This window comes from Bos mutus, chromosome 10 (assembly GCF_027580195.1).
Source record: "Bos mutus isolate GX-2022 chromosome 10, NWIPB_WYAK_1.1, whole genome shotgun sequence".
In the NCBI taxonomy this organism is placed as follows: domain Eukaryota; kingdom Metazoa; phylum Chordata; class Mammalia; order Artiodactyla; family Bovidae; genus Bos; species Bos mutus.
This window is the reverse complement of record NC_091626.1, coordinates 71,882,233-71,894,796: the sequence shown is the minus strand read 5'-3', so window position 1 is coordinate 71,894,796 and position 12,564 is coordinate 71,882,233. Positions and strand designations below refer to the sequence as shown.

Below are 12,564 nucleotides of genomic sequence, written 5' to 3'. Positions count from 1 at the left end.
TATGAAACAAATTATGAACTACCGTTTATAATTTATTCTGTATTTAAGAACACTTTATAAAAATGTTTGTTACATCACTGTAGTGCTATGTTATACAGATGGTATGTGCCATTAAAGAAATATGGATTTTGTTAGGACTGTGTCTTGGATAGAGTTCACATTTAGTGAAACACATATATCTGCAGAGGCTTATATTATGAGACTGATTCTCTCAAGTCACCCAAGAAAATCTGTCTCTCTCTTTTTTTTTTTTTTTCCATTTTACAGATAATGTGCATCAGTCAACACTACTGTCTTGAAGTGGTCAATACCATTTCTTGAGATAGGAAAATATTTTCATTCTGCATGAATAAAAGTTTATCTACTAACAGGAGGCCCAACTTGGTCTCCTGTTTTTCTCATCACTTTCCTTTCTCATTCTCATTTTGATTGTTTCTCTCCTCAGTAACTCTACTGATCTTTTCCATTGCAACCAAAATGTCACCACATGTAGCCGCATTAGGATTCCAGTATCAAGTAGACATAAGCTATGTTGGCTCATCTCATAAATAACTCTGAGGAGAAAAGAGGGGGATATAAGAACTTTTAGGATAGAGGGGAAGCATTGAGAAGAGGAACAGTGGTACAGTCAAGCTGTCGGAGCTACAGCTTATTGCTCAAGCACCATTAGAAAATTTTAGCTAAAAGGAAATAGAACTATTTAAAATATCACTCAGATGTGGGTCATCTGATATGATATGTGACCTCTAAAAATAGAAATGTTTTCCCTATGTTGTTTTGACAGGGATTCACATGGAATAAATATTTAGGGTACATTACACAATATCTGTAGTTGCCATTGGCAACTCAGCATAGCATGCTGATGCTCTTAAGTTGTACAGACAGACTCCTATCTCGGGAATGTTTATTAGTCAGATAATGCCTGTTTACAATAAACTGAAGCAAAATTTTAAAACATACCCTCTCTATAAAAACAACTGAACATTCACAGTTGGCTGAATAACTGGATCTTTGATATTTTTGTCAGAGAAAAAAAGTTCTAATTCATTAGTAATGGAAAGGATTACATGTCGCTAGCCTAAGAGCTGGAACCAGAGGTATAAAGAGGCTGTTAGATTAGATTTAAATCTAAATATTATCACCTCTTATTTGTTCAGATTTTCTCAACTTAATGAAGTGAAACCCTGTTATGTATCAGATCTGCCTAATAGTGAAGTTATATAAAGTTAAGAGTCATACTTAGGTTATAAAAATGAATAGCCCATGTTTGTTCACAGTACTAGAATAATTTTAAAATCCTGAGAGGACAGTGTTAAGTACAAATTTTAAATGCACATGCCCTTGACAGAAAATGTCTTAGAAAACTCTTCACATACAATCAAGAATATATGTAGAAAGAATTTACACCATAGCATTATAAAATGGTGAAAGTTCAAAACAGCTTGCATGATTATGAAATAAGATTAAATTACGGTTGTTGTGGTTGTTCGGTCACTAAATCGTGTCCGACTCTTTGCAGCCTCATGAACTGCAGCACGCCAGCCTTCTCTGTCCTTCACTATTTCTGTGAGTTTGCTCAAACTTATGTTCACTGAGTCAGTGATGCCATCCAACTGTCTCATCCTCTGTCGCCCCCTTCTCTTGCCCTCAGTCTCTCCCAACATCAGAGTCTTTTCCAGTGAGTCAGCTCTTTGCATCAGGTGGCCAAAGTATTGGAGCTTCAGCAACAGTCCTTCCAATGAATATTCAGGGTTTATTTCCTTTAGGATTGATTGGTTTGATCTCCTTGGCTGTCCAAGGGACTCTCAAAAGTCTTCTCCAACACCACAGTTCAAAAGCATCAGTTCTTCAGCGCTGAGCCTTCTTTATGGTCCCACTCTCACATCCATACATGACTACTGGAAAAACCATAGCTTTGAGTATATGAACCTCTGTCGGCAAAGTGATGTCTCTGCTTATGGTACTAAGTAGTTATTACAAATAGCTACCTTGGTGGTCAGCCCAGCAACAGGAGATAGCTGAGGTGACACTGGAAGGGTGAGGCAAAGGAGACAAAATGAGCAGGGGTGTACAGCACATAGTCCATCCCCCTGTGACCAGGCCAGCAGTCCACTTCTCTGCTGTCAGTCTGCCTACCAATGCCCTGTCCAGACACTCATGGCCTCCCTTCTGCCCAAGGAGGTCTGTTTAGCTGGAAAAGAACTCATGCTAGTACTAAAGATGCAAGAAAGTGAGAGAAAGGAGAAGCTCATTCATTTTAATTCCTATGGACTTAGGCCCCTGAATGTCAAGATTTTCTCCTCCCCAAAAACCGAGGCAGTTTCTGCTTTCTGAAGACATTCTTCTGTTGTATATATATCTTTTGCTCTTTCCACAAATTCCTATAGTTTGAACAATTTTATCTGCCAGCCTACCAAATGACAACATAATCATTTTCCCCTTTCCAAATTAATGAAGCCTTCTGTAATTTAATATATGCTAAAGTCAGTGCCCTAGAGGTGGAGGACAGCTTGAGTCTTCCAGATGTCTTCTATGTATCAGGCACTGTGCTAAACACTTAGCGTGAATTATCTCATCTTCAAAACAGTGCCATAAGTAGGTTTTATTACATTTTACACAAAATGTAAAAACTGAGAAGTAATATTCTCAGGGTCACATAGCAAGTGGCAGAATCATATAAAAAGTGTTTGTATGAAAATACACAGAAAATGATCTGGGAGATGGGAGTTTTTAAAAGAAGAAATTTTCCTTTTTTTTTTTTTTTCCCACTCATTTCTATATTGCTTGAATTTTTAATACAAGCATGTAGTACTTTTGTAATTTTGAAAAAAATCCTTTTTCTCAGAATCGGAAAAGACAAAATTTTGGCATTACCAGGCACTTAATGTAAACCGCTGTAAGGGATTCTCCTCAGAATTTAAAGGTTCCAAAGTAGATTTCAAGGGTGGAAACTACCATTTAGCCACATTCACTTAAAATTGGTAGAACTCAGTATCTGGTATGGGATAGGTACCTAAAGCAGATTTCCCTGAACAGCTCATGAGACAGTTTTCCTGGCATTCCTCCATTTTCTTTTTTTTTTTAAACTCTGATTATTTTTCCTTTTCTATGTTTGTTTATTTTCAATATCTGTGTACTATTGGAGCAAACACCTATTAAATGTGCTAGGGATGCCCCTGGGGTAGTTGCCAATCTCCTTCAGCAACCCGAAGGAATGAACTCTGCTCGGTAAATATGAGCTCTGCTCGTTTAAGTGTGATCTGGATATGATAAAATGATTTGGGTATTGGATCAGTCTCTTGCTTATTAAAGCTAAGTAAATGATCTTCCAAATTGCCTTGAGAGACTTGATCAGTCTTTTGCTGGTATACAATGGTAGAAATTTTTTTTTTAATTGGAAGAAGTGTATGTTTTTAAAAAAAATAATTTTATCACTTACTTTGGTATATATTTCCAAGCACTCTTCAACTCTGGCCAGACTCTAGCCTCACAGTGACCTCCATACCTACTACTAGATGCACTTCTCTCAGAAGTGAGTGTCTCCTCCCTAGATCTTATTGTCACTTTATTTTTCTTTTTGCTTTACTGGGAGCGGAAGCGATTATAGGCCCGTCAGAAGGAAGTTGTTCAGTTATATCAGAAGTACAGTGTCATTTCCACTGTTCTTTTTCTCTCTAGCTTCCCATTGACCGAGGTGGAGGTGAAGGAAAGGCCATGTACATTGACACCGAAGGTACCTTTAGGCCAGAACGGCTGCTAGCAGTGGCTGAGAGGTAGGTTACTGGATCAGACAAGAGAAACATGGCTCCATCTGTCACTGTAGTGATTGCCAGGCTTAGTCTGGCTGAAGGGTGTCTTTTCCTCTGTCTTATTGCTCCATATCCCAAAGTTGTATGTGTGTTTCAAAAGAATAACCTTAGAGAAAAACATGCTTCTTTAGTCAAAAAACCTGTGAGTTGCTGTCAAACTGGATAAAAAACAAGATCAACTGTATGCTGCCTTCCAGAGAACCAGTTTAGATTCAAAGACCCAAATAGGCTGAAACTAAAAAGATGAGAAAAAAATATTGCATGCAAATAGTAACCATAGAGGGCGGGAGTAGCTATACTAATACCAGACAAAATAGACTTTAAGACAAAAAAAAAGGTACTAATTGAGGCAAAGAGGAACATCTTATAAATAAAAGGTCAGTTCATCCAGACAGTATAACAAATATATACACACTTAATAGAGCCCCCAAATATGTGCATAATTGTTCGGGACTAATACCTTACTCTCCGTAATGGATACAGCATTTATCAGATGCCCTGATAAAGAGCATCTACAAAAACCTACAGCTGGCATCATTTTTAATGGTGAAAATCTGAATGTTTTCTCCTTAAGATTGGGAATAAGGCAAAGATCTCCACACTCACCACTTATATTCACATTGTACTGAAGGTCCCAGCCAGTACAAGAAAATAAAATAAAAAGCATCCAGATTGGAATAGAAAATATAAACTATCTTCATTAATCAATGAAATGATCCTATATGTAGAAAATCTTAAGAAGCTACATACACAAAAAACTACTAGAACTAAATTAGTTCAAAGGATGCAATTTCAATATACCAAAATCCATTGTATTTCTATATACTAGCAATGAACAATTCAAAACTTAAGAAAATAATTCCATTCGCAGTAGTATCAAAAAGAATGAAATAGTAATAAATTTAACAGAAGTCCAAGACTTGTACACTGATAGCTAACATTGCTGAAAGAAACTGAAGAATATCTACATAGAGAAACATTTCACATTCATGGATTGGAAGATGTGATATTATTAAAAATAATATCAAATTGATCTACAAATTCAATACAATGCCTATTGAAATTCCACCAGCCTTTTTTCCAGATACTGACAAGCTGATTATAAAATTAATATAGAAACATCAAGGACCCAGAACAGCCAAAACATTCTTGGAGGAGAAAAAAAGAACAAAATTGGAGGTCTCAGTTTTCCCAGTTTTAAAACTTACTATAAACAATAGTAATCAAGACAGTGTGGTGCTGCCTTAAGGATAGACATATGGATCAATGGAATAGAATCGAGAGTTGACAATAAAAACTGTGACATTTAAACATAAATTTGCCATATAACCCAGCAATTACACTCTGGTTATGTACCCAAGAGGTATGTAAACATGTCCACACAGAGACTTGTTTGTGGATGTTTATAAGTATTATTAAATAGCCAAAACCTAGAAACAACCCAATTGTCCATCCACTGATGAATGAATAAATAAAATGTGGCATATCCATACAATGGAATACTACTAAACAGCTAAAAGGAATGAAGTAATGATACATGTTATAACATGGACAAACCCCAACAACATGCTAAATGACAGAAGCTAGACAGAAGAGACCAAATAGAATTACATTTATTTGAAATTCCCAGAAGGAAAATATAGAGACAGTAGATGCATGGTTGCCTGGGGCAGGGAGTAGGAACAGAAAGTAACTGCAGATAGATTGGAGAAATCTTTCTGAGCAATGGAAATGTTCTAAAATTGAATTATTAAAGTCATTGAATTTTACATTTAAAACACATCAATTTTATGGTATATAAATTATACCTCAGAAAAGCTGGTAAGGAATTTGTACATTTTTCGGGACCTCCCTAGTGGTCCAGTAGCTAAGACTGCACTCCCAGTGCAAGGGGGGCTGGGTTCAATCCCTTGTCAGGGAACTGTTAATAGATCCCACATTCTGCAACTAAGACCTGGTGCAGCCAAATAAGTAATAATTTATTTTATTTAAACAAAAGAATTGGTAATTTTCCTACATCCCCTAATACAGCTTTCAAATAAACTTTCAAAATTGTTTTCCTTAATTTTCCCTTGTCTAGGGTCAAATATGATAATTTGATTCCTACCACACATTTTACTGAAACCTAGTGATGATTAAATGAAATTTAATTGCATGTTGAGATGTTGGATTCACATTGGAACCTGCCTTGCTAAGTTAAGGAGAATTCGCTAGTTTTATAACAGAATTGTCTTTCCCATTTTACAATTGGAGGAATCCAAGTCATCAGATATACACCATTGAGGCATAAAATTAGGCTGGAACAATAACTGTAGCCCTTTGCTTCTTCTTAGAAAATCCCTGTCAGGAAAAAAGAATTACTTTCTTGCAACCTGATTTTAGTTTACCAAAGATGAGTATATCAAAATGTATATTCCTTCCCAAAGTTGATTTTGGTGTTCTACAGAAAACACTTTTAATTAAGTACGCTACTTTATTAGTTGAGTTCTTTTGGATAAAGTCACTAAGATTTTGTGCAATAGTATAAATGAGTGTTCAGATAGGATATATGAGATAGTAGAATGTTATGAGGACTGGGACTTTGTTTTGACCATTCACTGTATCCCCAAGCCCTAGAACAGCGCATTCGATGTTTGTTAATGAACTAATATTTATTAGAGCCATGTTTATGGCTGTTTTGTCAACTAAAAGAAAAATGTTTAGAAATTTAATTCATTTTAATCACTTCTATCAGGAAAATTTTTATAATTGAGTTTATATTTATGTATATTGCATTTAAATTTATATATCTGAGAAAGTTACAGGACAGGGCCTCCTAAGATAATTAATACCTAATTTCCTTCCACAAGAGAACAACCCTTATTGATAAATTTTTGCCATATTCTGTTGAAGAATATTAACTCACATTCAGATGACTAGCTCAGAGGTTTCTAAGACTCTGCTGCTGCTAAGTCACTTCAGTCATGTCCGACTGTGCTACCCCATAGGCGGCAGCCCACCAGGCTCCCCCATCCCTGGGATTCTCCAGGCAGGAACACTGGAGTGGGTTGCCGTTTCCTTCTCCAATGCATGAAGGTGAAAAGTGAAAGTGAAGTCGCTCAGTCGTGTCCGACCCTCAGCGACCCCATGGACTGCAGCCTACCAGGCTCCTCCGTCCATGGGATTCTCCAGGCCAAGAGTACTGGAGTGGGTTGCCAGTGCCTTCTCTAAGACTCTAGTCCTCCCTATAACTGCATTACCATCACTTGGGAAATTGAAATGCAGATCCTCTGAATCCCTGTGGCTTCCCTGGTGGCTCAGAGGTTAAAGCGTCTGCCTATCCCATGGAGGGAGGAGCCTGGTAGGCTACAGTCCATGGGGTCGCAAAGAGTCCTGTCCTTCACTGTCCTCTGATTCCACTACAGATCTACAGAAATAGAGATGACCAAGAGACTGAGGATAGGGTCCAGTAGTGGTGTGACAAGCTCCCCAGGTGATTGGGATGCTTGCTGAGTTGGAAAACCATGGCCACCATTGCTTGCCACAGTGTCCCTACCCTTTTGGAATGTATTTAAAATACTATGAAAGAAAGAATGACAGAACTCCCTTGAGGCAATACAGCTGAATTTTTCAAACTTACATGCTTTTTTGTTTTTACTATGAAAATTCCCATTTTATCTTCCAGTTTGATTGAGATATAATTGACATACAGCACTATATAAGTTTTTATGTGTGTATAGAATACTTGATGTATAGTTGATTTTTTATATTTGGTTGCATCTGGTCTTTTTTGCTTTTTGATGGAATTCATTTTATTCTTATTTATTATTCTTTTTAAAATATTTCATTGTTTGGCTGTGCCAGGTCTTAGTTGCAGCATGTGAGATTTAGTCCCCTGACTAAATCTCAAGGGATCAAACCCAAGCCCCACACATTGAGAGATTGGAGTCTTAGCCACTGGACCACCAGAAGTCCCTGCAACTGGTCTTAGTTGTGGCACAGGGGCACAGTAGCCCTGCAGCATGTGGGATCTTAGTTCTTCAACCAGGGATTAAACTCATGTGCCCTGCATTGGAAGGTGGATTCTTAACCACTGGACCTCCAGGGAAGTCCCACATATAGTTGATTACAATATTAGTTTCAGGTGTATAACATACCGATTTAATATTTTTATAGATTATACTCCATTTAAAGTTATTAGAAAATATTGGCTATATTACCTGTGCAATATATCCTTGTGGCTTATTTATTTTGTTAATATATATAATAGTCTGTACCTCTTAATCCTTTACCCCTTTTTTGTCCCTCCCCCATTCTTCTCCGCCCTGGTAACTACTTGTTCTCTGTATCTTTGAGTCTGTTTCTGTTCTGTTCTATTTATTTATTAAGTCCCACATATAAGTGATAACATACAGTATTTGTCTTTCTTTGTCTGACTTATTTCACTAAGCATAATGCCCTCCGGGTCTATCCATGTTGTTACAAATGACAAGATTTCATTCTTTGTTACGGCTTAGTAATATTCTATTGAATATATATACCACATCTTTATCCATTCCTCTGTTGTTGGCAGGTTAGGTTGCTTCCTTATCTTGGCTGTTGTGAATAATACTATGAACACTGGGATGCATACATCTTTTTGAATGTCTTTTTTCTTTAGATACATACACAGCAGTGAAATTACTTGATCATATGATAATTTAGTTTCCTGACAAACCTCCACACCATTCTCCACAGTGACTGTACCAGTTTATATTCCCACGAACAGTGCCTGAGGGTTCACTCTTCTCCGCATCCTCGGCAACGTTTCTTTTCTTTGGGAGAACAGCCACCCTGACAGGTGATAGACTCCTGTGGTTCTGATTTGTATTTCCCTGGTGATGAGTGATACTGATTTCCAGCCAGCTTTTTCCAAGTTGTAGGAACTGAAAATTCTCTACTACTTCAAGAATATCAGCACAGAGATCCCCATAATGAACTTTATGAACTCTGCTGAAAGAAAGGCCAGGATGACTCTGTTTTTCTAGTAACATCTGTATTCTAACAGCAGAAGTTAGTCTCCATTCCTGATAGTAGATTATATCAATGTTTCTTGAGGCAAGACTAGAAGGTTTATGTAGTATTTAGGCCTCTTCAGTCTTTTTTCTATCTTATAGTTATGACTTAAATACAGAAAATTTATCTTTTTATCCCCATTTGGTCATGATCCTAAGGTAAAACTGTGTTTGCTTCATTTTCTTGTCTCCATGCCTAGACTCAACAAATTTATCATCATCAATCCACTTTAAAAAGCAAACAAAACAGCTAAACTTCCCTTTGTATTGATAATGGCAAAGAATAACTGGTGAACTGTCCAGGGAAGTGCAAAGACCGGGTTTGCCAAATATGATGAATCCATTGAAAGATGTAGAAAATTCAGTTGGGAGGAGTGGGATCTCCTGATATCAAGGCTCATCTTATTGCAGGATTATTTCAAGTGCTAGACATTCTTTTGTTTTTCTATTCTTTTGGGTAGGAAAACAGAGGAAAGCTACTAAAGCTAAGTCTCAGAAGAGTAGGCTTCACGTAGTATATGCTTTTGTAATGATCAGAATCTTTACATAGAATAGATTGCTTCTCTTAAAAGATAAACTCTTAAGCATAGAGACTTCTGGATCTCAAGAAATTATAGCACATAGATTTTATTTCAACAGACTATCTTTTGAAGTGTTACATAAGGGAGTCAGTATTATACTTTTGAACTATAATGATTTTAGGTAACCTTAATCTGAAAATATTACTTGAGTTAAAGTGATGACATATGATTCTCCTTTTGTTTGGATTATGGTTAAAAACTTCATATTCAGCAATGTTTATTCAGAATTTACTAGGTATAAAAAAAAATGTGCTAGTTGGAAAGGCATAGTCTTTTCCCTCAAGGAATTTTTAGTCTAGTAAAAGAATGGCAGGTAGCTCCTCACAAGTGCCATAAAAAGGCCTAAATCAAGTTTTCTCAAAGTGCAGAAGAAGGGGAATCACATCTATTCAAGAGATACAGGGAAGCTTTTATAAAAGTACTGGCATTTAGCTGAGTCTTGATAGATGAATAAATCAAACCACTTTTGAAGAAATGGGATCCTATTAAGATACATTTAATGACAAGCTGACTATGCCAAAGCCTTTGACTGTGTGGATCATAAACTGTGGAAAATTCTGAAAGAGATGGGAATCCCAGACAACCTGACCTGCCTCTTGAGAAACCTATATGCAGGTCAGGAAGCAACAGTTAGAACTGGACATGGAACAACAGACTGGTTCCAAATAGGAAAAGGAGTACATCAAGGCTGTATATTGTCACCCTGCTTATTTAACTTCTTTGCAGAGTACATCATGAGAAACGCTGGGCTGGAAGAAGCACAAGCTGGAATCAAGATTGCCGGGAGAAATATCAATAACCTCAGATATGCAGATGACACCACCCTTATGGCAGAAAGTGAAGAGGAACTAAAAAGTCTCTTGATGAAAGTGAAAGAGGAGAGTGAAAAAGTTGGCTTAAAGCTCAACATTCAGAAAACGAAGATCATGGCATCTGGTCCCATCAGTTCATGGGAGATAGATAGGGAAACAGTGGAAACAGTGTCAGCCTTTATTTTTGGGGGGCTCCAAAATCACTGCAGATGGTGACTGCAGCCATGAAATTAAAAGACGCTTACTCCTTGGAAGGAAAGTTATGACCAACCTAGACAGCCCATTAAAAAGCAGAGATATTTAAAGAAAAAAAAAAGCAGAGATATTACTTTGCCAACAAAGTATTACTTTGGCAAAGATATTACTTTGCCAACTAGGGCCACCTAGTCAAAGCTATGGTTTTTCCTGTGGTCATGTATGGATGTGAGAGTTGGACTGGGAAGAAAGCTGAGCGCCGAAGAATTGATGCTTTTAAACTGTGGTGTTGGAGAAGACTCTTGAGAGTCCCTTGGACTGCAAGGAGATCCAACCAGTCCATTCTAAAGGAGATCAGCCCTGGGTGTTCTTTGGAAGGAATGATGCTAAAGCTGAAACTCCAGTACTTTGGCCACCTCATGCGAAGCGTTAACTCACTGGAAAAGACCCTGATGCTGGGAGGGATTGGGGGCAGGAGGAAAAGGGGTTCTAAGAAAGGTATTTTTTGATGCAAAGGTGAAAAATCATTATTGAAATATAAGATGAATTAAGGTATTACTTATTTAACCATACTAGATCCATGTCACAGATTCTATAACTTGTTACTAGCAAGAAAAAGGGGAGAACAGATGGAGTACACTTATTTCTCTTAAGTATAGGACTTTTACAGTTTTGAGTCCTTAGGGTTTTGAGTTTAGGAGGTTTTATTCCTATACAACAAACAGTTTATATGATTTTGTTTAATTGATCTTTGAGTGATTGTTTTTGTTTCAGTCCTAAATCTGTCATGCTGCCTTTTGTTTTTCCAGGAGAACATTGATTGTTTCCTTATATTTGGAAATTTATCATTCTAGTTCAGGAGTCCTCAAAGAATAGATTGATTTATTCTGAAGTCCTGCCAGGTAGATCTACTGTAACACAGTTGCTGTTATATCTTTCTCTGTAGTTTCCCTGGGCTTCCTAATAGAAAGGGAATTATATTCTTTAGCCTTCTTACTATCACTTCTTACCTACCCATTCAGGTAATTTCATTGCCTTAGTTTTGTATCAGCCTCAAAATGTTCTCTCTTCTAGATATGGCCTCTCTGGCAGTGATGTCCTGGATAATGTAGCATATGCCCGAGGGTTCAACACAGACCACCAGACCCAGCTCCTTTATCAGGCATCGGCCATGATGGTTGAGTCCAGGTATGTGGGCAGAAGAAGATACTGAACATGTTTTCCCAGAGCCCTTGGCTTGAATGTTGTACAGGCTGTGGCAAATTTGATAGTAGCTTGAATTAGAAATGGGGAGGTTTGAGTTTTAGTTCCTATTTTGACACCCCTGCTTTGTGATTTAGGTCAAGTCACTGTTAAAATATGAAACTATAATTCACCTGAACTTGTTGGAAATTTTGTTATAGGATAACTCAAGTGCATGTTGTATAAATAAATAAGTGTAGCCATAAATATAAAATGTTAGGGTAGTGGGAAAGGGAGCAAAATCTGACATCGGCGTCTAGAAACAGGCTTCAGAGAATCTGTGTTCCCTGTAGGTATGCACTGCTAATTGTAGACAGTGCCACTGCCCTCTACAGAACGGACTATTCGGGTCGAGGTGAGCTTTCAGCCAGGCAGATGCACTTGGCCAGGTTTCTGCGGATGCTTTTGCGACTTGCTGATGAGGTAAGTTTTGGGGTAGGGACAGAGAATACCTAATTTCAAGAGCTATGAATTCTAGTAGCCTTGCCAGGAGGCCAATACTGGAGTCTGGTATCAAGATATCAGTTAGATATAGAGACTTTAGTCATTCATTGCTTTGTGGGGGATGGAGTGGCAGCAGTAAGGTTCTTGGAATGTCTGACCACAAAAAATGACGTTTATCCTTTCCCTGTCAGTTTGGTGTAGCAGTGGTAATCACCAACCAGGTGGTAGCCCAAGTGGATGGAGCAGCCATGTTTGCTGCAGATCCTAAAAAACCTATTGGAGGAAATATCATTGCTCACGCCTCAACAACAAGGTACAGTGATGGGACAGGCGCTTCATTGTGGAATGTCATATTACTGTGAGGTGGACATGAAAAGAATATTTCCATTTACACCTTGTTAAAGGCCTAGTCTGTAATTAGACACAGGAGCCTTTGCTTAACCTAATT

The 12,564-nt window shown here is 37.7% G+C and overlaps 1 protein-coding gene across 1 annotated transcript in view; it reads left to right on the top strand.

The window, feature by feature from the left end:
* The window catches only part of RAD51 (RAD51 recombinase), a 36,275-nt gene that overhangs the window by 22,191 nt on the left and 1,520 nt on the right, over positions 1-12,564 (top strand). The window contains exons 6-9 of the mRNA XM_005888946.2: positions 3,679-3,773; positions 11,505-11,618; positions 11,966-12,095; positions 12,308-12,429. Coding sequence (XP_005889008.1) covers positions 3,679-3,773; positions 11,505-11,618; positions 11,966-12,095; positions 12,308-12,429 — 461 coding nt within the window. The remainder of the gene's footprint in view (positions 1-3,678; positions 3,774-11,504; positions 11,619-11,965; positions 12,096-12,307; positions 12,430-12,564) is intronic.